Source organism: Pagrus pagrus (assembly GCF_965226575.1).
Source record: "Pagrus pagrus genome assembly, chromosome: 10".
Classification (NCBI taxonomy): Eukaryota; Metazoa; Chordata; class Actinopteri; order Spariformes; family Sparidae; genus Pagrus; species Pagrus pagrus.
In genome coordinates, this window is record NC_140194.1 from 15,131,700 (window position 1) to 15,158,043 (window position 26,344).

Below are 26,344 nucleotides of genomic sequence, written 5' to 3' on the forward strand. Positions count from 1 at the left end.
ATCAGAGCTCTTCCTCTTCTTCATAGCTAGGATATTGTTAACTTTACTGGAGTGAGGATTTTGACTGTAAATCTTTGAGACAGAGTTACATAATCCAGTCTCCTCATATACAGTGCAGTCGGAGAATATTTGTGGATTGATGCCTTTTCCGTTTGACTCAACTCCAACACACTGGATTTGAAATGAAAATTTCGTCTCTGAGGTTAAAGCGCTGACTCTCAGTTGATTGCGTTCGCTCAATTGGATGCATATTGCACACTGAACGAACAGAAGAAGCCTCGGCCCGTTTTAGAGCCGAGTTTTAGCAAAGTGCTGCAACATCCAGAAAAGGGAACCAAGGAGTTTTAGGGCCAAACTATTTATTGATTGTCCAAATCAGTCACCCAAGGGCCAACTCGTCATGTGCTGCACTTGCCGAAGACCAGGCTGAAGGCAAAAGGCCCCGGCAACAAGCGACAAGTGCAGATGGCTGCAGTACAGGCCTGGCAGACCAACACCAGGAAGATGCCAGGCTTCCACTGATGTCTGTGTAACGTAGAGTACAGCCAGTCAATTTCTGCAAAGGATTTGCAACCAGTACATGGCCGAGAGGAAAACCATGAGGTTGACCGTGAATCACAAGTCCGGCTGCGGATTTTTGTTTGTTGCATGCTATTCCCCTTCTCTCTGCCTCTCCTTTCCTGTCAAATCTCTAATGAAGTCAGACAACGGCCCCCAAAACACGACAAAACTACTAACCCGGTTTATATTCTTGTAGTTTTTGCCATTGGCATGTTTTTAATGTTGTTATGATTCAATAGCCAAGATAAATTAAAGGCTTTTTAACTCATTACCCTCTTGAGTGCCTCAGATTTCTTCAATAATTCTGAATGAACTAGATCCCTAAACTGAAGAGCACCAGAGGGACACCGTTTTCCACACCCGAGCAGCACTCCTTACATCCTATTTTTGAATGAGGTTTTGCCATTATTTGTATCAATAAAAATGATGAAGCCTCTGCTCACTAAAGCAATTTCTGAGATTCAGGATCATGCCAACATTTCTACAGAGACGGTCTGTGTTTCCAAAGGAGAGTTTGTGCAACATTTTTAATTTTTGGCCTTTGTTTTCTCTCAGATACGGTTGGCTAGCCTAAAGGTTTGTTAAATGTTCATCTGACTACTCATGACCCTGTCTGAGTTCTCTTTAATAATGTCACCAATTTGTGCAAATTTGTGCAAATTTCAAATATATGAAACTAGATTTTCCTCTTTAATTTGTCCATTTATTGTATTTATTATTATAAGGTCCTGTTTGTAAAAAATAAGATGATTTTTGAGTCTCATTCCCAACTGGTCAAATACTGACATAGGACGGCAGGTCAGAGACTCAAAAATCAACTTTTCTTACAAATAAGACCTTTAATGTTTATTTGTATAGGGACAAGTGTGTAGCATAAACTGATGACACATACCACAACATTCATAGGCTAAGCTAATTTGCAATACTCAACTATAGATACGTACAAGAAAATACAGATAAAACAATAGAAACCGCAAACTGTAATACAATACGATAAAACACTGAAGAACAAAAAGCAATGGATCATTCATGACAGCTGAGTCTAAAGCACCCACCTGGATCCTGACTGGGATTTTTTGAGGATTGAACATCATTTTATCCCTTTATTGGGGAGGTATATATAAAAATGATTCTAATTCCTACACAGTTCATGTGATGTCATGAAAATACCGTCAAATTAAATCTAAGAGTCAGCACATAACCTCATAGTCATCATTTAAGGTTCAATCCACTGTGCTGAAGTACACAGCCAAACAATTCTGCCTCTTCCATAGTACTTTCTGACTGCACTGTACAGAATAATCTACTCCATGTATGTAGTTTTGAGTATATTGCGCTGTGACCCACTGACTCTGGCACATAACCTCCTTTCCATAAATGCCAGCGTACACGAACAGCGTCATCATCGAGCATGATATGAAGAAGCAGCTTTCTGGCATGTGGTTAGAAAGCAGTGATATTACGCTGCAGCAGCAGATCTCAGATCAGACGAGCTGCAGATGAGTAGAGGGATCCATACACGCACTGAGGGCCCCTGGGCTGCTCCCAGTGCTCGTCGTTTCAGATGAATGCGTCGAGATATTTCTATGGTGTGTCTTTGATACGAGCCTGACAATTCTCTGACGGTTCTCTGTGTCAACACTCCCGTCTGTGCATGTTATGTTTAAGAGCGACGGTGTGTGAGAAACTGTAGATGTGATTGAGTGTATTATGTGTGTCTGTATGAGGAGCAGAGTCGGGGAGGTGCTGAGAGACGCAGCTAAAGTGTCAGAAAGAACGACATGAATAAACAAATAGATGAATAGATGGATACAAAGACAGTGAGGGAGAGAAAGAGGCTGAGTGAAGTGAAAGAGGTTGGTGAGGCCCCTCCTGAGGGCCTTCTTCTCTCCTCCGTCTTCCAGGGCTGTGGAGAAAGTCGGTTTCATGCACAAATGACTCACAAACTGCTCAACAGACAGGCCTGGAGAGTCTGAGGAGACACTGTTCTATATCTGGCTCTGCATCTCCTTTTATTTTCCTTTTCCCAGCTCCTTTCACCTTCTTTTCACCTGCACAACCTTCCTCTAGGCCTTGTTCTACCTTCGCTGCTCGTGCTCTCTGTGCAATTATCTGGTCCAGCCTTGAATATTTAATTTAGTGACACTGCTGAATGCATGTTTATTCATCCTCTATATTCATTCGTCTATTGGCCATTGTGACAAGTTATTAAATCCAGCATTAAGTATAACAATTTCATCCAACAGTTGCAGTCAGTCAGTTTATTTCAATATACTGTACTTCTCTGACAATTTCCTGTTTGACATTTGTGGAAAGCTCAGTGGTGTGCCCACAGTACAGACAGTAACAGTGAGAAGATTGATACCACTGTCATGTCTGCTTGTTAAATAAAAAGCAGACGCAAACCGCTTGTTAGCATAGCTTAGCTTAGCTCAGCTTAAAGACTGGGAACTGGTAAACAGCTAGCCTGGCCCTCTGCAAGAAATAGTACCAGCACGTAACTTCCTGCTTAACATATTTACATTTAGTTTTAGGTAGTACAGAGACTTGAAGCAGTGAGAAACAGCTAGCCTGGTAACAAAAGTAAAGTAAACAAAGAAAAATCGCCTCTTGTAGGGTACCAACATCTCCAAAGCTAAATAATTAAAGCAATATTTACACATTTTTGTTTCAAACATTAAAAAAACCCTTCAATTATCAACAGAAAGTGAAGAAACAACAAAGAATAGAAACATGTCAAAGAGTACGTATTGTGTTGCTAATCTTCTCCTGCCTTCTTCTCTAACTATCGGCAAGAAAGTCAATAAGAGTACTTCCCCAAAATAAAAAATATTGAACTATTCCTTCAATGGAGTTATCCACTTCTTGTTTCCAAGATATTTTTGCTGGCTTGAGGTTTTCTCAAGGATTCCTCACCCGAGCTAAAAGAAATGAATGTTCAGACAGAATCCTTGACTGATCTGAAAGGATTTCTTGAATAAAAAAAAAAAAAGGCTAGGTTTTTTTTTAGACAGAAAGACGGCAGAGGAAATTGAGCCCTACATATGAATCCAAATCCTCCAGTTAACGACCTCAATGTTCGTTTTTCTGCACATCTTAATAGTCATACCACATTTTTTATCTCTTATGATTAAAGGCCCTTTTGTTTCATCTTTTGTACTGAGTTCCCCTCTGAATCCTTCCTCACACTGTGGAGGAACGCCAGCGGTCTGTTTTGTCTGATTCCAGGTATCGACACAGCTTCAGGACAGAGAAGATTGCCCCCACACCGTTATAAGCTGGTGGGATCTATCTGTTTGGAAGAGCCTCTAACAAACCAAATGATTTATGTGGCTGTTAGGCGTAGGTCCTGGTCCAAGGCCAAGTCTATCTGCTCATCAATATAAACAGGCGGCTCCCCGGGTGTTGGGTATGGAATACAAATGTCTGAATTTAGATGTAACCCCTCGCTCACCTGCATCTCAACCAATTCTAATGAGAAATCTCTCTGTGTACCCGCTGAGAGGGAGAGAGAGAGAGTAAAGGAATGGGATACATATGAGATGTGAGAGCACACTGGAATAGAAAGCTGTATGCAGGCTTATGTGGATTTCTATTGCTCGTTAAGCCTCTATCCACTAATATATTCTTTCATTTAATTCAATTATTCATATTTGTGTGTTCACAGTTGTTCTGTTAAATTTTATGGAATCTCAATTCAGTTTGAAATACAGCAGCGATGATAAATCGATCGAAAATAATGAATTGCCTATTGATTGATTAATAGATTCAGTCTTTCAGTCAGAAGCAAACATATCAACCATTTGTTGGTTCCAGCTTCTTAAATGTAAGGATTTGCTGCTTTACTTTGTCATTTATGAAAGAAAATGAAGAGTCTTTGGGTTTTGGATGTTCGGTTGGACAGAACAAGCAATTTAAAGAAATTCTTAGAAATTGGGATCACTATTTTTCCAAATTTTTGACATTTTATAGATTAAACGATTAATGTGTGAAATGAATCAGTAGAGTATCAGTTGTGTTTTGATTGGTTGGTTGGTTTGTCAGCAGGATTACACAAAAACTACTGAACAGATGTCCACCAAACTCGGATGGAGCATGGGTCTCAGCCCAGAATAGACCCCGCTAACTTTTGATCTGGAAAAACAGATGGATCGGGGATTTTTTAATATGGAAGAATCGACCACCTCTTAAATTCCTACTCCAAACAAGTAGGGGGCAGCATATCACCAGAGTAGCTGCTAACTGCTGCTCACTGTAGCTGCCGTTAGCTAGTTAGCTCAGTTAGCCATGCAGCTAGCGGTCAGAACCCGAAGCTCAGAGTGGTATTTTGAAAGAGAACTGATTAGCTGCTAACTTCAGTAGATATCTTCAACACAACACATACATGTCTTTGATGAATGTTTTTTTTTCTGTTAATATCTCTGGGAATAATGTATGGATCTTGAGAAAAGAATAAAAAAATCAGCAGTATTTAGGCAGCTGGTATCTTTGGGTAAGTACAAAAGGGAAATGTTGGGCTTTGGCGGAGGTATGCGCTCTACTGAGTAGTTGTGTGTCTTTTCGACTTCCATATTAAATATCCTTATGAATCCTGATAAAAAATAAATGTGTATCCGCGTTTGAAACATACATCTTCAGTTTATATATTCATGCTTCATGTGTGACCATAAAATGCATTTATTCATGCTTTTAAGGTGGTTGTTCCAGCAGAGATACTGTACCACTATCTGTTTTGGCAGTAATTCATTCATCCATCATGTTTGACCCTGGGGGCAAACATGCTGAGCCACCCCAGGTGTCCTTCCCCGGAGACGGGTCACACACACCTTGTCCAGCCGCGGTACTCGACCTCTCAGCGCCGACCTTTCGCTGAGCAATAGACACAGTCAGAAAAGCCTCACCCACCCATTTTCCAACACTCAGCAGACACTTCTCCTGCATTAGCGACCGGTCTGTTGCCGTCAAACACAGACACAGGACAGAGGCTGTTAGCGGAAGCCAGGCGGACTGTTAGTGTTAAATGGGAGCAATGTTTCCTCCGGAATCACCATTTGACAAATGAGGGCTGATGGAGCAGTTCTTGTCGGGGCCATTATTTCTGATGGGGCCAGACGATCTGTGAGGATGGAGCACTGTTTATCTGAGCTGCGACGCCCTCTGGGTAAAACACCAAGCGCACTCGAAACACACTCAAACTCTCAAAGTGATGGATGTAATAGGGGAAAAACTCTAAGCTACAGTATAACACCAGGAAACTTTTTTTTTTTTAGTTTTGAGTCTCTGGTGAGTTTTCATGTCACATCGGGCATAGAGAGAGTTTTACAGCACATAAAGGGACTTTCTTTTGTGAGAGAGCCAAATTCTTCATTTGTATCATTAACACTCATTATCCGACATTTCAGTCATCGAGACCCACGAGACAGATAGAAAAATGTTCGCACTAAGCCCACAGTCATCATCAGTCAGTCATCACCAGGGGCTTTTCGTTGTATTCTTTAATCTGTAATTCTTTCTTTAATTTCACAAAAAACAGTGTTTCACATAAAATGGGGTCCCCAAATCACTCCCCAACATAAAAATCTTCCATTCGCTTAAGGGAGATGTTATCTCTCTCCCGGTTATTTCATTTTTGGTAAAATATCACAGCCTCAGAACTTAATTAGATCAAATTCCAGCAAAAGTCTTTGAATGGGGCAGATTTTAAATGAAAATTCGCAGCGCCGCTCCTCAATTCAAATACAGTCAGAGAAGTTGACTCGGGGCTCATCTTTGATGAATTGTTCACTTCCCCTGAGTTGTTTGTTTGGTTTTGCATATGAAAACCTGACTCGTGAAATAGAGTGGCCATAGCTTAAGCCAGCGCAATCAAAGCTCATTCAGACTCGGCTGAAAGAGTGTTTGGATCAGTGCAGCTGGCACACACATTATTTTCACATTAAGCAGCGTTTCTGCTTGTGTTGTGGTGTATTTTGGTGAATCGTATCTGACGTGGATTATATTCTGTGTGGTTCAGTTTTCATCTTCTAACAGATTGGAGAAGTGGTGTTTGTCTAGGTAAACAAAAACTACTCTGTCACTGCTTTAGTATGAATACAGCGACTGTAACTATCTGAATTATCAAACCCAAACCAAGAGTGTCAAATGAAGTCGATTCGTCAATTAGTGCACCAATAGACCATCAATTACCAGTGATTTTTACAAGACGTAAACTGTTTTTAAATCATTTATCAAGCAAAACTCATCAGATTTCCGGAGCTGCTTTTATCTGTTTCTGTGTTAATTTCTTCAATGGAAACTATGATGAAAAATATTTGCACAAAACATTTTTTTCCATGACAAAAGTGACACTGAAGTTGAATTAAAAGCAACATTAGAAAACAAAACATTATGCCAGAAGATATTGCAATTTTTGTCAAGGAATAAAAACTAACTTATGGCATTTGTCCAGTTTTACAGCAACTGCTCTCATTGCTACTATATGTATAGAGTGAATGGAGACGCCAGATACTTTTGATGAGAAGTCGCGGCATCTCCAGCTGCGTTTTTGGCGACCAGAACAGGTATTTTTAAGCCAAAACCTGATCTTTTCTGAACCCTAACCAAGCTTTTTTTTGTGCCTAAACCTGACTAGATCATTAGCACAGCATTGTAACGACATAAAATAGAAAACTGAACCGAAAGACGCGTGGAGTTGCAACATATCTGTGGTTTTCAGTGACATTTATTCGGGCTATCACCATTTAGTCATTTTAAGTTCTTTATTCAGCAATGCTGTGAAAGATGAACGACTTTTTTGATGCAGTCTGCATGCTTCTGATTGGTAAAGCTGCCCAAAAATATCTCTTCTTTGGAGGCTTCTCCGCTCGACCTATTGCTCTAATATGCAGGATCTCACATTATATCTCATAGATCCTTTGATGAGTCCAAATGAGAAAAAGAAAAACTATTTTTCAGAACTTGTTTCACATTTCCGAAGGGTTAACTCCTGATTGTGTCTTTCATTAAAAAAAGACCATGATTTGATTTTCTCACACTTTGAAAGGACTATTGTTTGTGTCCTCTATGTCTGAAATTGGATGGTGAGTCCTTTTAGAGAGCAGCGAAGGGGAAATGATTTGTATTCACCTGCCGTATCTGAATAGAGCTGAGGAGGGGCTGAGAGAGAGAGAGTGAGAGAGAGGGGGGAACTACATAGTGCTCCCTTTATGTGATAATGGATTGCTCTGACATTCACACACATTGTGGTGTGGTGTGTCTATCAGTCAATACCCTCTAACTTGTGGGATGAATGGCAAATCTTAAACCGATGCCATTAAAGAACTGTCTTGCAGTGACACAACAGGTGACAGATTTATGTATTGCTTGTGTCTTTTACATTAAACCACCAGGGTGAGTATCAGTGTGATCATCCTGCACTCACACATGCAACATATGTGTCTTGCTATCACCCACTCCTGCACAGGAATCCTCTTTCTCATTTTCTTTGTTTCTTTTTCTTTTTTTATGTAACTGCACTCTCTTTTATTGGCCCGCCTGGGCAACTGGATTCTTCTGTCAGCTGCACAATAGAGACAAAGTGGAACCGGGGACGGGCAGTAATGAGCAACTCCTCTTACAGTGTTACATATAGACCGGCCGCGGTGTGGGGAAGCCTTCTGGAGACAATGGAGGGTTTTGAGAGGTCTGGAGCCCTCTGAAGCCCCTCTTTGATTGAGTTTCCTGGCACTGGGCTCCAGTGTTGGGGCTGATTGTGGAGTGGGAGCTGTGGGTTCAGGGAGGGGGTGAGGACCCTCCTCTGCGCTGACCTTTCACAGACACAGGTGGGGTGGAGTGGAAGGGGCTAGCGAAGGAGGAGGAGGGGAGGGGAAGGAGAGTCCTATTGTGGCGCTTTGTGAATGTGGAGGTGGCACTCAATAACTCTAGACCTTGCTGCCTCGGTCCACCTGCCGGGGATTTTCTCACCGCTACTCTATCGCTGGCAAATTACATGTTCTGGTAACAGATTGTTCCAAGACACAGTCGGTCTTCACGCTATGTTATCTGATGTTGTTAGTGGGTTTTGCCAAACAACCGCTAGCACAATTAGCTCTTTACTAGCCATGCTAGTGGCTCTTGGAATGACAATGCCAGTCTGTTTCCGTCAGTTTATTGGTCCACCACTTTGGTCCAGACTGAAATATGCCAACAAATATCAGTTTTGCGCAAACAAAAGTCCTTCACAAAGAAATCCACAGTCGAGCAGCATTAAAAACTTCAACAGGCTTGTATAGGCAACCGAAAGAGACGCTGAAGGTCTACTTTTTCATGTCACGTTAAATAAAGTGATTAATACATGTACATTTTTGCAAATTCTTACATAGAGCCCCTTGATAACTTTAAGCATGCTAACATGCTAAACTGAGATGGCAAACATGGCATAAACCTGCTAAACATCAGCACATTAGCACACTGTTAGCCTCACAGTGTCGCCAGCATTGCTGTAGACTCATCTTGTTTTAGCATTTTTTAGACGTCTATTAATTCCTATAGTTCCCTTGACACTTTGTCACTGAAATGTCTTTTTTCATTTCTTTTCCTTGAAATGCCTCTGAATCCCCTTTAAACAACTTACATGACAAACATGGCGAGAACATTCACCTGCTAAACATCAGCAGGTCACTAAGCCTATTGTTGTTTTGAGCATGTTAGCATGCTGTTAGCCTCACTAGCATGACTGTAGACTCTCATATTTGATGTCTCTATTCTTATTTTAGACACTGCGTGATGAAAAGGTCTTTCTCTTTCATGTCTTTCACTTGAAATGCCTCTGAATCCCTTTTCACGCTGTGGATAAACTCCACCATGCTGTTTGGCTTGATTATGAGCACCGACATGGCCTCCAGAAATAGAAGACTGTCCTCAATAAGACCAAACCTCGCTTGCCTCTGTCCACCTGCTACTTTCTCACTGGCAAATTACATGTTCTGGTAACAACACAGTGGTAACAGATTGTTCCAGGGCTCAGTCAGCGTTCACGCTTTGTTATCTGATGCTGTCGGCAGATTTTGCTAGACTGAATGGTACCATACAAAGCGCAGACAGGTCTAAATGACCCATCACTGCCTGCCCGTCTAAACTGTATCAGCACAATTCAAATTCCACCAGAAGAGTGTTCATTATACAGTCGCTCTTTTTCCAGAGAGGCCTGGTTGCATTAACTGTTGACTCTGAGCAATCATATATAGACGCTGTTCCTCTTTGTTAGCTGACATCGCCAGGGGTTCATTTACTACGACACATCATGGCTGCCGGTTTTTGTGTGTTTGATGTGAACATTTCCTCCACTCTCGTTCTCACACACTGTTTCTGTCGCAGCCCTAAGCTTAAAGTAAACTCCACATATTGGCCCCATCTTGAGAGACCCTTCACATGCAGAGAAAGGCATCCGGTGCGGACATGGTGGCAAACTGAGATTCTAATCATGCCTCTTTTGTTGAGCTCAGAGGAGGTTGAGATGTGTTTTAGGGCAGAGCAGATGTCAAGCGTACAGTCTCTCTCCAAGGTTACTCAGGAGATGACAAATGGGTCTGGGCCTCTTTGTTCTTTTTCCCCCCCTATACGTACGTCTGTGTTTGAGGAGAGGGTTGACATCTTTTTGTCAGCGTAGAGATCTGAGATCAGGAGGGGATTGCCATGGATACACAGGGCAGTTTCGAGTGCTCTGCTGAAAATGTATGGAGTGTCCCTATATTTATCCATAACACATTTTCCAGCTTTTGCAGGCTCATGGATTATATCGTATAAGCATAATAGTAGCATTTGTCTCTGATTTCACATATGCATGGATGTTCCTGTCTGCTGTCTCACAGGATTTGCTCGTCTTCCCACAGCAGATTGGTTTTATGTTGATTACTTTGTCAAAGCTGTTATGTTTCTGTAGCTAGAAGTGTTTCTTGACGTTGTATGGCGAGGATTTTGAGATTCCTTTCTGCTACTCAGGAAGCCAGTCGAATGCATTCCTCCCACTCTCCTGCATTTGCTCGTGATAATGAACTTCTGCTCAGCATATGAATGGCCTCACCCATAACACACTCATTCTCAAGCTCCATCTTTGATGTCCGACATCCTACACTGACCCATAGACTGTTTGACAGCATAAACAAGGGGGATGCGTAGCCCATGCAAATGCGTGTAAGCGAGTATGAACTCACTTCGCTTGGCGATACTGAAACATCTTTTAAGGAGTAATTACAGTGTGAGGATTAGCTATCAAATAAAGGTCAAGTTCAGATCCACAGTTGCTCGTTCAGCCTGGTGCTGCTTCCCCTCCTGATCTCATTTTAATGAATGCTTTTTAAAAGTGTCTCCACTCATTTAATTCTCCAGTAATGAGCTACTGTACAAGTCAGGTCTCAGACAAGTGTACAAATGCACTTTAGGGACTTAACTTTTGCCACCTTGCCACCGCTACTTTATTAACTAATAATTTATGGCTTTTGCTACTTTGTGAGGCAGTGAGAAGACTGAAAGACCTCCAATTTTCCACCAGCAATTATCCTGAGGAGCGAGAGAGGGCCTTCAACACCCATCCAATCATGAGAATGCTCTCAGAGGGAGCTCTGGTATAATGTGAGGACGTGACTCACCAACTATATGTCATATTTAGCTGGTCTGCAATGATGAGATGAAAGCAAAACGCCTTTCGGTTCCATTCAAGTTGAACAGGCAGGGGTTTCCTCCTTAACACAGTCGTCCCATCTAGTGCTGCTGCCTCTATCTGCATGCTAAAGAGCAGCCTCGTCTCAGAGGTGCCGGCGCCGGCAGTGATTAGCATTTGGGCAGAGGGGACAGAGAGCGAATCCCGGAGTGTTTTTGGCGTGTACGGGGAGGAAGCTCGGTGAATGCCAATGTGCGGCGCTCTGTGAAAGGAGGAGGACCAAACAAATTGCCGGACACGTTGCATTAGTAGCAGTTGCCCATTAGCATTAAGAGTTGTGGTCGATTGATAGCTGGGGAGAGGCATTGAAAACCGAGCAATGTATGCTTAAAGGGCTACTCCAGAGGTTTGATATTGTGTTTTTATGAAGATGATTGTTTTGACAGATTGTCATATGATGCTCGTGTAATGGTTTGGGGTTTGCCGTTTTATTTTGTAGGTCTTATCCTCATAAGCTTCCTGTCTTTGTGTTTTTCCCACCATTTTTGCCTTATTAGTTTCACCTGCCCCTTATTAGTCTACCCTCCCTTGTGTGTTCAAGTCTGTCTTTCCTTCTCCTTTTGTCTGTTTTTGTTCTCATGTCAGTCCTGCATTTGCACCTGTTCCCTGGTTCTGTTTTCTCCTCATGTCTTACCTGCGTTTGCTGCCTTTGTCCTCGTGTTAACCTGGTTTGTACTTATTTTTCTTGTGCTCTTGATTTCTCTCGTTTTGTTGCCTGTCTTTTCTTCTGTGGACTAAGATTTAAGTTAATAAAGCTCACCTTTTGCTACATCCTTCCTCCTTCCTCCTGCCTTAGTGTCTTGAGTCCTTTTTGTCTAATTGTGACATCACGATTGGTGGGAAAGATTATTGTTACATCACAATTTTCACTGAGAAAACTTAAAATCACAATGATGTGACAACAAACATGTTTCTTACATCTTGAAAGAAAAGATATGTAGCCTAGGTCTTCTCTGCAGCACTACAGTACTTCATTATAATGCTGTTTTGTCACACATTTTGCCTTTATTAAAACAATCGGCGCTTCTACGACTTGGCCATTTTGCGATTTCAATAATATTTGGATTCCTTTTCCAGCTCAATGCAGCAAAAGCAGAACTATCTTGACTTATATTTTCTATTGTGGTACAAGCTTCAAAAACACCACAGTCTATAGTTCCTATAATGTAACCTGAATTTTCCACACTGCCACTTTGTACCACATGTATGCCATAAAACCACAATAAACATTAGTTTAGTTTTAGCTTGTAGTATCCAACCAACAACATATTTACAGTGGAGCAGATGCATCCTCTCTTGTCTGGGATTGTACAGTGCAGATGAAAGGGCTGCTGCGTGTTTTTGAGCCGCGAGGTCTCCCTGAACAACAGGACCCCAATTCATATGTTAACCACACCAATTATTTGCATACGGCCCCCCAATTATAAAAGCTAATGAGAAGATTATGGGAAACGCGCGCTGAAGCTGCGACGCAGAGTTTCCATTGTGATCCTGTAGCTGCAGATAAAAGGCCTGAGAGAGGTATTAGTCAAAGTCAATGAACATTCAACCTCACACACACCATGGCTATAATTCATATCACTGCTAATGCCCGTCCACTACATTAGCTGTGCATTTATAGCTCAACAAATTCACTCAGCTTTTGTTTTACAGAACTAACAGTGCACTAACTTTGCATTCAAATCCTGTATGATTAAACTTTCTAAACCTTGGTAACCGAAAAGAGCCTGTCTCGCTGTCTTCTACGCTGCAAAGCCTTTCAAGCGACCTCCCGCTCCCCCATAGATGTTTAATGGCACAGAGAAATGGGCACGCAGCCCTGGGCTTGAATTCCATGCAGTGACATCCTGCACTGCAGCGGGAGCTTCAGAAAAATAAACTCTTCCGACCGTATCCGTTTTCTCATCACCACCTTCCTGAGTGCGGAGCCATTCTCATCATTATACCCCCACATTGAGCCGTCTGTAGGGGATCCCTGCTGCTCCATTAAGGCCATACAGAGGCTCACAAACCCCTGATTGCATGAGCCATCAATAGCACTGATTATAGGAGTTAATTAGGGTGCTTGGCATGAGAGAAAAGCTTGTTTTTCATCAAAGATGTTAAAACTGTACAGTACTGATGCAACAGCGGGGATTCTGTCAGTGTTGCACTATTGCATCACCATTGTTTGGCACAGACCATGACAATATCTTCACTAGTGGTTAGCATAGAGCATATGGGTTAGTATTATCTGTTCCTGTAAGGGAAACTCAATTGGGCTTTTTTTCCCTGCTGACTGCTATTCATTTACACCGTGTTGTGCTTCAATTCGCGTTGCTCGTGCCCCCGTCAGCTCAATCTGTGTGCTCAGACATGTCCTGACCCTCACGTCCTGCAGCCAGAGTGCATGAATGTGTGTATGTGCCTCGCTGTATGTGCCACGTCTCTGACATGAGCACAAAACCAATTAGTTTTGGGATGGTGAAGTAGCTGGCCATGGGAAAATGACAATGGGGTAATTGAAGGGGCCGGTTGAATGAGAGGCCAGACAGCTCAATGCAGCTGTTACACAAGTGCTGAGTGTTTTCTCCACGGACAAAATGAACGGAGAGAAAAGCAGGTCCTGATGGAAGGTGGTCTCATGTAGTCGAAGACCGTAATTAACAGAATCTCACTTTGCTGAAGAAACACAATTAGTGAGCTTGTGTAGTGGCATTTAAAGGCCTTTGCATATATTAGTTACTTTATTTACAGACCAAGTTTGTCTTACATCACAGCCAACTGTTACGATGCTGCTGTGTTTCAGGGCCAATCTAGGCAGCCATTGACTTGCACCAATTTCTGAAACATGCAGAAATCACTGCTGCTACATTTGCAGTAATGTCAGGCCAATAAAGTTTGGCCCAATATTAGGAAATTTATATTGTCGGCTATTTATTATGGGTAAAATTATAGCCAATGAATAGAGACAGTAATACAAAGCCAAATTGCTTTCATTGACTTAACAAGTCATCTTCAGAAGAGTATCGTGGCTGAAAGAATCTACGATAACAAAATTATCGGGATATTCAGTTGCACTATGGGTATTTTGCCGTATATCATGGGTTAAAACTACAGGTTAGGAACTTCTTTTAAGGAAACAAAAAAGTGAAATGATCAATTATCTCATCAGTATAGGCCAGGAGAAGCAGGTAATTATCGGTTATTGGAATCGGCTGTAAGAAATCTGTATTATTCATCCCTAAATGTCTAAGTTACAATATTGTTGTATAATAATACAGCTTAAGCACATATTCTCTGCACTACTTGAAGAATTTATGCAGATTTTATGTTTTGTTTTTGTCTTTCATATCTAATGGGAATAAATGGAAATCAATGGCTAACCAAAATGATCAGGAAAATCCACAGAAAACATCAAACTCCACTTAAGCATGCATCTCAAAGTCTTTGGCAAAAACGCAATGAGTTTAGCAACTGCAGAGCCAAATATTTCCCTCAGGAGTTGGTGGAAAGACAAAACAGAGCATAAAAGAGAGAGTAATTATTATACTTAGATTCACCAGGTGAACAGAAATACGACTATGAATGAATACTAATGCTAATCTGTATCCACTAGATGTTTAAATGAGCAACTGTTTCCCTAAATGTTCACCGTATCAACACGATTTGTAGATTGTTGTGCTGACAATTTGTTTCCACAGCTCCCGAGTGGCCAAAAAAATCAGTTCATGCAGGTTTGAGGAGCTGAAACTTGCCAAAAAACACTGGTCTAGTCCTTTAAGTACTCTTTGACTATTGTATTGAGTTATCTACTGTAACTGAAACAATAGCTCAGTTTTTTATCCTCTTTGCCTCATCTGCAAAACAGCTAAAATTCCTCGCCGTAAGTGTCCTTCTTACCCACCTGTCGTGTTTCTTTCTAACAAACCATTTCCTGTTCGATTTTATCAGCCGTCTGACAGCTTTTGGCACAGCTCTCCCAGCAGTGCTGTGTTTTTATCTCGGCCTCAGCAGTCTGCGCTGAAGTGAGCTTTATTTACTTTGGCTTCTCCAGTTCTGTCAGCACAAGATGCATAGGAAGGTTCAACAAATGTGATGGATGTTTTGTGATTGCACGTCCCCTCGAAGGACTGTATATTCAAATGAGGAACGGGCTTTGGATTGTAGTTTCTTCTTTTAAAATATACTTATTATGCAGGCTTGTGCCTCATGCCACATCGGTAAAGTGAAGGTTTCAGAATCAGGTTCATGAATACTCCACTGCTTGATTTGAATAGGGCAGAGTCTGGATATTTTAATCACTTTTATGCTCTCTGTTCGGGCCCTGGTGGTTGGTTTCTGGCCTTAAGAGCCCCACTTGAGTTTCCACTGTCTTCCAACTGTGAGAGGGATGTGAGGGGCTGGCCCCATATCACTGCAGCTCGCAGGGATAATTATAGCACACATACACACACCACATATACAGTATGCACACAAAGACAGCGCATGCTGACCGGCTTGGGCTGAGCTGCTACACCTCATTAAATTGGGAAATGAATCCTGGATGAAGCCTTGGCTCCTTTCCAGATAAAAATCACCAGGCTTTCGGGGATTCACCATAAAATTTATAATTAACACATTTATTCTCTCGCTGTCACAGCCTTTTTTTTTTTTTTAACTTAACCTGTGACTGTGCACTGCCAAGTACAGGCTGTATTTTATGTTCTTTTACAAATTAGAGTGACCTTAATAACTTTGTACATTAACAGAATTGAATTGGCACTGAGAACATGTTGCAGTGCGATCGCGTACTAATCACCATGAATGGATTTTGCATGAATGATTTCGAACACACAGCCAGTTGAAAATAAACATTGATGACTAAAGTCTGCTCCAGGTTTTCTTCTGCACTCCCTGCCTGCAGCCTGCAAATGAGCTTGATGAAATTGCCCCCCCTCTGATCCCTTTATGTCAAATCCCAGTCCAGAGCTGCCTGATGCTATCCATGGTGCTGTGATTGGCTGCCCTGGGCGAATGATACAGGCCTTCCCTAGAGAGGTGTAGTGGAAGCAGCAGACGTTAGCCTTGGTCTCTTCACATGCTACCAGACACACCAGCTCTTGGGCCGCTACTGAATCATGACTGTAGGGCAGCGCTAACAAATACATCAGTTCCCCAAGGAGGACCAGGCCAGGATCTGACTGCCTGGCTGTCTAGCCTCTGGTCCCAGACACAGCTTCACCCGACCCAACACCCAAAGGCAGGAGAGAGCGGTACACGTACGCAGCTCCACCTTTAATGTGCTCTATTTGAATCTTTCATACTCTAACCAGCATTAATATCACACATTTGATAGTGTGCTTTTGTGATAACGCAGCAAATTAGTCTGCATGAGCTCTAAATTGAGCTGTGACATTTTAATAGTGTGCCAGCGGATGCCTTGGGTAAGACAGGCAGGAGAGGAGATAAAAACCGGTCCGGCTGCAGTTGTTAAAAGACAGAAAACGACTCCTGCTAAGTTCTGTTTCCTCATTCATTTCACTCAACATTTGAAAACTAAATTATGCAGATGGATTCGATGACGTTACAGGTGAAACATTATTTCTTCATGCACTGGTTGATTTGAGATATTGGGCTATTTCCATAACATATCTTATTTCAGACTAGTGGATAAACATTTATGCAAATTAGCACATATTTAATAAGATAGCCTCATTTCCATATCGAAAGATAAGATATAATAAAACTTGTGAAACAGAAACAGTTTCTCTTAATGTACATAATCAGCTGGGGAAGTTTAATGGTGATATCTACTGCAGTACTTTACTTGCATTTTTTCATACCTTTAAAGGCTATTTTCTCAAAATTAGGTTTTTCTTCTCCTTCTCTGAGCCAGAAATCTCCACTTCAGTAGCACTTACATACACCAAACTTTTCAGCCTTAACAGCCAGTGATAGACAGTAGTTTGTCCAATCATCTGCCAAGTATTTTTTGACCGTGCCTTCCCTTATCCAAAGTGTTTCTGTCTATAAATCACCCATAGCCTCATTTATATAACATATTACTCCTTAAAACATGGTGAATATGGATTTTTTAATGGCTTTTGACAATATTTTCCTGATTGATGGAGTGATTAACAGAGATACACAAAATTCCCTCAGTAAAAACCTTTGGCTCTGATATGTTGACATAATGAAATACGAATGTTGAACCGGGCTTCGTCTAATGTTCAGCTTTCTGTTCTGGAAATGAGTGCACCGTAGTGCTTTTTAATTAGACACTGCCTCAAAGGTAATGCTTTTATGTAAGTAATCAACTGGGAATTTTTATGGTGATATCTTTTAGTCTGACTTGTTGCTCTATTCACCTGTAGTGTCTCCTTTTAAAGTCATTTGGACTCAGTTATAATTATTCTCCAAAGCCTGGGTCACACTCGCTTTATAATTACAGCATTTGCGTTTTGCTATCATTCCCTCTTTAGCTGTCTCAATAAATAATTGCTTCTAGTTGTGAGGAACGTGTGATACAGTAACACTGAGCCGCCTCGCAACAAGAGAAAGATATTAAACCTGTTATGTTAAATACAGTCCATAGATTCTGGTTCTGCTCTCTGGTTCTGCTCTCCAGTCTTTTCACAGTCCATCCGCCACCGACGCTGGTGTTGTGATGGAGGTATAATTGGATTATGCTGTGTAACAAAAGAAAATCCTCACTTAATTAACAGTTAATCAATGGCCAATTTGCCTTCCACCAGTTTTTTCAAACCTGTAAACAAGCCACCTCGCTTGAACCTGTTGAACTTGTACCGTCTGTTCTCACTGAACGGTGGCTGCAGAGATGTCTAAGAGCTGCCCAGACAACCTCCAGCAACCTCATGAATGAATGATAGTTCAGTGTCTGACATCTGACTTCACTGCCGATCAATCAGTCAGTCAATCAAACTGATAAAGTTGATGGTGAAATGGATTGTAAAGTGAGTGTCCCCTTGTCTCGTCCCTTGGCATGTCATCTGCCGCCTGATGTGGTCAATAAGGCACAGAAGCCTAATGGCATTGTGGCCACGGCGGTGATTAGTCGAGCAAAATGAGCCCATGTGGGCCCCGCCGGCCCGTATTGGAGTGCACTAGATCAAAAAGATAGCTTCCAGCAAACTACACTGCATGGCAACTAACATCGATCTGTGGCCAGAGCTATACTTGTCTGTCTCTCTCTCTCTCTCTCTCTCTCTCAGCAGCTGATGAACAGAAAACAGAACAAACTCAGTATTTTGATTGATGGCTGCAGTAACTGGATGTGCTATTCAACCCAGTAATCTCTGTTCCTGCCTCTATCCTCTTATCTCTGATGCCGTCTCTCTGTTTCTCTGTCATTCTCTCCATGCAGTTGTGAATGTGCACGTGTCCTCAGACGGTGTGACTGAGCAGAGAGGCGGGGCATCACTGGATTTCGGGGCAGACCTTTGCGTCACACACAGATGATGGAGAGGAGGAGGATGGACGCAGCGCTGCTGGTGCTGTTCCTGGGACACCTCGCCACCGCGTTGGAGGTTCCACTAGACCGTAAGGACGCAGATCGCGCACCACACAACACGTTTACATCTAAGAAAGCATAAATAGACTAATTTTAGGGGTCCGTTTTGTCTCAGGCTGAGATATGTTTGAGATTTGGACTGTTACTGGGGAAAAAAATCAAGAAGTTTTAAACAAAGTTCTGTATTATAAGTACTATAACCTTTCTGTAATGGGCACATTTTACCATCTTCTGACATTTTATAGAAAGAACATTTGAAGGAATAGTTCAACATGTCTATAAATCACTGCAGCCAGCCAAGACATTGTCCAACACATACCCCTGTGTAAAACCACAACTTTTCAATATTACTTTTTGGTTTTTACTTGGATTAGACAAACAAGACATAAAATCTTCTGGCTGCTTCCATGTTTCCAGTCATCGTAATAAGCTAAGCAAAGCAAAGCTCAGCTAAAATAATCTAAGCTAAATTGCAATCCTGTTTTCATCAAAATGAGAATGTGGTTGGTAAAAGTTTGGTTTTAACCTCTGTATGTTTTCGTTCCCCTTCCATAGCTACATGGTATTCTTCACTGTTTGACCGTGTCACATCATCTGCATCAAAACATTTTTTTTTAAACAGCGAAATAAGATGTAGAATATTTTTCAATTTATTTATTAATCTTCTGTCAATAAAATATCTGAAAATAGTGGAAAACGGCCATTATCATTTCCCAGATACTAAAGTTACAGTTTCTTTCTTTTTTGCAACAAATGCTCACATTTAAAAACCAATAATTAGCAGCTGTTTGATATTTATATATTAATAATCAATTAACTGAACCGTTTCAGCTCTAATCACACGTATCTTAACGATCTGTATTCATCTCTACATCTACAGATTGATAGGGTTAGTTTCCTGTTTTCCAAAGAAGAAAATCTATTTATAGAGGAAACTCCAGCATATGGTGTAAACATAACACTCCTTAGACCCAATGTTCCTCATTTTGACTGATGGAGAAAAGAAAAGAGTTTGCCAGCCTGACCTCCAACTCCACAGCCTGACGTCTCTGTAGATCCTCTACATATTGTTTGTTAGGAGCTGTTGACCGCTGCAGGCTGGCGTTTCTCAACAGGGAGCTTTGTTTAAACCACGTTTGAAGCAGATTTAATGCAGGAAGTTTTGCAACACTAATGTCTGGTTCTCTTTACTGTCACAATTTTCCTTTCTTGTTTGCTGATTCTTGGGAAAAACACTAAAGTTCTGGAAGGATGTAAGTCTGCAGAGGTTGTGCTAGCAGTTTGTTGTTGTGCATTCAAGGCTATATTTGATATTTTATTGGATTTTTGTGTCATATTTTTTATGCTAAAAGGTGCTGAGTGTGATTTGAAGTGGACTTTATATTGCATGCATTGATCTCTTGGTTTGTTGTTTGCTGTTTTTGTTCCTGTGTGTTGCTGAAGTGGTGGAGCATTTTTCCATAGAGCGTTTTTGCAAACAGCATGAGTTCTTATATCATTTGTTTTCTCACAGTCCATTAGTTATCTCCCCTGCGCTGGCAGGAATACATTAGGCATCGGATCATTACAATAAAGTGAAATGTACCTGAGCATCTGCATGCTTTTTTTTTTGCACATGTTACGAGAGCTTTTTTATGTCTGTCAGCAATCAGCCGCCTGATTTGATTCAGTGTGTTGAGTCTGCATGTAATTGGTAATGGCTGCTTGTGTGGTCAATACAGCAACCGAGAAAAAAAGCTTAGTTATGCAGTAAAGGTCATGATTGAATATCGCCCTCTCTCTGATCGCTTTTAGTGCCACAGCCGCCGACCATAACTCACCAATCCCCCAAGGATTACATCATCGACCCACGAGAGAATATTATAATCCACTGCGAGGCGAAGGGGAAGCCTCACCCCAGGTAGGAATCTGTCAAGTGTGATTTTGCAATCATTGTGCTGTTACTAAGAAACATACTCCAGGTTTAGATTAAGCCACCACCTGTCCAATTTCAGATTAAAGCTTCAGTTTATGACAAATCTCTAGAAAATATAGTTTAAAAGTTTTTGTTATTCAGACTTTTTAAGTAAAGTTGGCATTTTACTCCTGCACATGCTGCTCTCACCAGATGCCAAGCTAATGCTTTTTGGATCTTTTGTCTTTATTCCCTTTATGCATCTCAGTGTAACACCTAATTCATTTGCCTCAACACTGCATGCACACACACACTTACATCTCCTAGCCCTTAACCTTCACTTTACTTTACCCTAATATAACCTTAAGCCCAAAGCCAAGTCTTATGTAACCCTCAAATACCTTTTGAGGAAGTGCAGACTGGCAAGCAGCAAAGATTGTGCACAACCACATTTTTTGAAATCCTCTTTCAAAGCACCTGAAAACTTGAGTAAATGAGCAACAATGAAAGCAAAGACAAGGAAAAAGAACATCCTTGGGTATTATTATGTATATTATAAATAATAATGATATCCAGTGCCTTCATATTTTGTATTATAAAACCTAATCTGCTTCATTAGGACTACGTGGGATCTTTTTTTTGTGTTAATCATAAAGATGTTTTTACTGAAGTAAAAGAGCCATTTTCCGTAATCAAAAACATACGGGATTAGAAAAACCAAAACAGAGTACCCCCTATGATCCCCCACACAAAAACCTGGTACGGTATAGAACTGAAAAATTAAAAATAAAATACAATCAAGTAAGGCAGTGGGGTCTCTAGTATGTTGGTGAAGTATATAATACAACTTTAGGTAGACAAAATGATCAGTTGTAATGATAGTAGTAAGGCCAGGAGCCCATATTTTTTCATAGTATTTTCTATTAAAGCTCATTTTCAGACCTTGTTTGCCTCCCAAAATCCAGATCCTAGGTTCTGACGAGATTTCAATTTCTGTAGTGTCAGAAGTTATTCTGATTACACATTTCCAAATGTTTCCAGATAAGAACAATTCCAAAGCACACGAAGTAAATCTTCACAGGTTCTACATCTCTGTCAATCAGAAGAGGCACTATGCTGTATTTTATCCCGTCTTTGAGGAGTGTAATAAGGGATATAAAGAGGAATGGGGAATCATATTTGATTGGAATTGATTTACAACTTTTATTTTATTACACATTGAAATATGTGACATCACCTTTCTGCAACCGAACCTGGCTCACTTCAAACCAACGATACAGAAATATCTACTCATTGTCAGAAGCTGATTGAGAAAATAAGTTTTCATGGCCTTTAAATCTTATCAGTTCTTCCAGTCATTATGTTACACAGACGTTCTTGGAATGAGAATGATAGCTCCTGCATGCACTGTGGTGGCTGCACGCTCCGCATGACTATCAGAGGATATGAGCTGTTCTGTTTTGACACCGGTCTGGTTTTTGTTCCTCAGTTTCTCCTGGACTAGAAACGGGACCCACTTTGACATCGATGAGGACCCCAACGTGACCATGAAGCCCCACTCCGGGACCCTGGTGGTGGACATCAGCAGAGCGAAGGCTGAACATTACGAGTGCGTGTACCAGTGCACGGCGAGGAACAAACATGGAACTGCTGTTTCCAATAACATAGTCGTTCGACAGTCCAGTAAGTGCGGTGCAGTCTATCATTTCTAACATTTCATTTTCTTCTATTTTCTTAATGTCATCTTTCTCACATCATCCTTTTTTTCCCTCTTTGAACGATTAGTAGCATTTTCCATCTTAAGAGCTCTCCTGGAAGGTAAAGGTTGCATGAAGGAAGCAGCATGTTTTACTTTGCAGTAGATCGAGCGAACAGTCCTTTGTATTTCTCCTTCTGCGTATTGTTATTCAGTCAGCCATCATCCCACTCATCTTGCCTCGTCACCTCTTGTCACCCCCATACTTCATGACTAATTATGCGACTCCACATCCAATGATGTGTGTTTCCCTCTTCAGGGTCCCCCTTGTGGTCAAAGGAGAAAATCAAGCCAATCGTTGTTCAGGAGGGTGTGTCCTTGGTGCTGCCGTGTCAACCCCCTGTCGGCCTGCCTCCTCCTATCATATTCTGGATGGACAATTGTAAGATAATGTTTTAGCTGCGTACATAAACACATTATGACACAAAATGATGTGTCTGCTCTTAAGAAGTCCTCGTCAGTGTTCCTCACAGTTAACCTCCTGAGCTTCGCTTTTGTTTTTAAACATTAATATATCCCAACTGCAACCATCAGTTGTCCTGTTTGTGGCAGAGAACTAGGGGCTTATGGGAAATGTGGTCTTAATGTTGCGAAATACAAACACGATGCCTCCACAAATAGTTTGAGGCTACTAACAGTTTTAGCCTGTTGATTTTAAAGGGTCAGTTCACCCAAATGACAAGAAAGCATATTCTCTCTTACTCCTAATGAGATAATTTAGGTAATTTAGATAATCTAACCACAAGGGACACTTAGTAGCCGTTGTCAAGTTTTTTATGATATCACACAATCTTCCTAAGTGCATGGAGTTTTCTACTTGTGTAATGTAGATTTTCCAAATGTCAGTGTTTTATGAGCACTTTAAGGACTTTAAGGACCACAAGGTCTGTTAAGTAGCTGCTGTGACAATCTACAAGGCTTTAACATCTGTGTTTTTTTAAATGATATTATCATATGTGTATTAATAACGACTACTTATTGGACTTTAAATGTTGGTTCTCAGAAAACATTGACAGCAATATCTGTTTCATGAAACAGTGTCCCAGTGACTTTGGATCATCCACCAAACACTATTTCTTTAGTAATAATCTGTCATCTAAATGTTTGTAATCAGCATCAATCAACTCTTTAAAGAAAGCAGCTCATAATGTAGCAGCATTAATAACAGGAGCATTTATTTAAATTGCTGTACGCCTCAAATATTTACTTTGCTGTTCATTTCAGACTTCCAGAAGCTGCCTCAGAGCAGCAGGGTGTCCCAGTCCCTCAACGGAGACCTTTACTTCGCTAACGTCCTCCGAGAGGATTCAAGGAACGACTACATCTGCTACGCCCGCTTCCCATACACACAAACCATCCAGCAGAAACAGCCAATCACTGTTAAGGTCCTAAACAGTAAGTCTGACTGTGTGTGTGTGAGAAGATAAAGGAAACACACTGAAGGTGTAATGTGCGAGCAAGCAAGCATAACTGAGATGACGAGAGTTTGAGGCAGCTCATTTACAGTCGTGTGCGTGCTGGCATGGTTGCGTAGGAGGGAAACAGCATTTCCTATCTGTGATTTCATCCTCAGAGACGCCAGCGGTCGTCATCCCACTGAAAAGACATATTGTCAGAGCTCTCATGGCTCCCCGCTTACTATCTGCCAGGCGGGCGTTCATTATATTACTTCTGTGAGACGTTCTGTATACGCACACTCCACCTACAACAAAGACTGCTCTCATTCAGTCGAGCATTGCAGCTGACGTGAAGACAGCCTGTTCCCGAAAGGAAAGATTACAGTCATTTCAGTTTTTAGTCATTTAAAGTCATTTTTTTGTATTCTGAACGCCCTCATGTTAAGTTAACACATGTGTTATTGTTTGTTTATTTTTTTATTTTTCATGTCTGATGATTTCAACTTGTGGCGTGTTTGATTTTTCTGTTGTGTTACAGTGGATGCAATCAATGACACAATGGCAGCTTTTTACAATGACACTGATTTGTTTAGTGGTGAGTTGTGGCACCCCCTAGTGTTTACCCCCTCTGACCTAGAGCTCCAAACTCGAGCACCTTACCCACTAACACTAACCCTTCAACCCGTCAACCCGAGGCTCTTTACAGTCTCACTGATTTATTTAGGGGTGACATCTGGCACCCTCTAGTGTTTACCCCCCGACATAGAGCATCAACTATAGCTGTCACCCAGTAGCACTAACCCCTGAATCCAAGAATCCAAGTTAATTCTCTGTCCCTCTGTCACTCCTGCTCTATCCAATCAAACCCCTTCTGATAACTACTCACTTCCTGTAATGATCTGCTTAAACTGGCACTGCATGACGATTCCAGCATCAACTGAACTGAGTCTCTTAACATTTATACAGTCTTGAGCTTTGGAAACAACATTTTGATTTAAGATAAAAAATGTAAACAGATTAACTATAAATTAATTTGATAGTAAAACAAATCTTTAAAGTATACATATGTTTAAATTCTCCTTTCTGTTTGCCTTTCCTTCTGCCTAAAATCCAGCTGCAATCTTCATTTTCATAATCACTCGTCCCCTGCTGCCCTGCCTAATTTTAGAGCGCACCTACTTAATCATTTTCTTCTCACTTCATTTCTCATTGCTCAGAAGATCTTTAAATTTGTCTCTTTGTCTGAACAATACCACACATTGGCTAACGCGACACATTCAAGCACATGCCAGGGTGTTAAGTTATCGTCATCGGCATCATCATAAACATGTATTCTCATTGTTTTATTATCAGTTTGGTTTGTAGCAGAATGCGAGTCTTCATGTCTCTTATTCTCGATTCTACTTTAGGTTCATTTTAGTCTTTATTATAAGGCCAGAGGGCAATTAATTGACAATAAACACCCGCAGAAAGCAGTGCAATAAAACACAACATGGCTATAAAATTTACAACCAGCCATAAAATATGAGAGATAAAGTGGCCGAGTGCCTGAGGAGAGGTTTCATGATACCAAAGCAAAGAAAGGATCATGAATGTAAAGGGCCTTTGTCTTGTTGTGGACTCAGTGGGTAACAGTTTTCTTTGTGTGGCTGCAGAAGAGCCAGCAGATGAGAGGAAGCCAACCTTCCTCGTCCCATCTGGCCCCTCCAGTTACAAGACAGTGTTGAGAGGACAGGTGCTGGAGATGGAGTGTATCGCCGAAGGACTGTAAGTGAAAGAATCTGCCATTACTGCAGTTCTTAAAGCCTCAAGTGCCCACCTGCTCGAGTGCCATCATCACTCTTTGTCTCTTCCCTCCCTCCTTCTCTTTGAATCCAGGCCCACCCCTGAAATCTCCTGGTCCAAAGTGAGCGGCGTCCTACCAGCCAAGCGCACATCTTTCCTCCACTACCAGAGAACCCTTCGCATTGTGAACGTGTCAGAGTCAGACGCTGGACATTACCGCTGCACCGGCCGAAATTCACTCGGCTCGAGGGACCACGACATCCATGTTACGGTCAAAGGTGCGTCTGTGATGAGCTGCACAGCATCCCATCAGGCCGTTCGCTCACCATGTGGCGACAGAGTCACTCCTTCTGCCTGTCTCTTCATTCTCCCTCCATCTCATAATTGATTTATGCACAGATGCCAACAGGGCAGTGTGTTCGGTGATTAATTCTCCAGCCTTCTGCTGTGCTCTCTTCTATTTTCAGCTGCTCCATATTGGATCAGTGGCACTCCCAGGAACCTTGTTCTAGCACCGGGAGAGAATGGAGTGCTGACCTGCAGGGCCAGCGGCACGCCCAAGCCCTCCATCACCTGGGCCATGAATGGCATCCCCATTGAGAGTGAGTGCAGCCTGCTCCTTTGACTCAAACTCTCTTAGAGAAGACGTTTTCATTCTGGAGATTGGGCATTGTTTGAATTTTTTATTTGAGACTACTGCACAGCATTTCTACCCTATATTTGATATTATGATACCTGAGTTTGACACAGATGCCAAAACAAT

At 41.5% G+C, this 26,344-nt stretch overlaps 1 protein-coding gene across 11 annotated transcripts in view; it reads left to right on the top strand.

Moving 5' to 3' along the window:
• The window catches only part of LOC311263376 (neuronal cell adhesion molecule-like), an 83,989-nt gene that overhangs the window by 38,379 nt on the left and 19,266 nt on the right, over positions 1 to 26,344 (top strand). For 9 of the 11 annotated variants that reach the window (XM_084363386.1, XM_084363393.1, XM_084363391.1 and 6 more), the window contains exons 3-11: positions 18,603 to 18,778; positions 20,544 to 20,649; positions 22,133 to 22,326; positions 22,659 to 22,781; positions 23,624 to 23,794; positions 24,335 to 24,391; positions 25,452 to 25,563; positions 25,675 to 25,859; positions 26,049 to 26,183. In XM_084363386.1, coding sequence (XP_084219512.1) covers positions 18,694 to 18,778; positions 20,544 to 20,649; positions 22,133 to 22,326; positions 22,659 to 22,781; positions 23,624 to 23,794; positions 24,335 to 24,391; positions 25,452 to 25,563; positions 25,675 to 25,859; positions 26,049 to 26,183 — 1,168 coding nt within the window. In that variant the 5' untranslated portion in view covers positions 18,603 to 18,693. Of the gene's footprint in view, positions 1 to 18,602; positions 18,779 to 19,936; positions 20,003 to 20,543; positions 20,650 to 22,132; positions 22,327 to 22,658; positions 22,782 to 23,623; positions 23,795 to 24,334; positions 24,392 to 25,451; positions 25,564 to 25,674; positions 25,860 to 26,048; positions 26,184 to 26,344 lie in introns of those variants that run through there. The other 2 variants (XM_084363388.1, XM_084363392.1) reach the window with 2 other exon arrangements.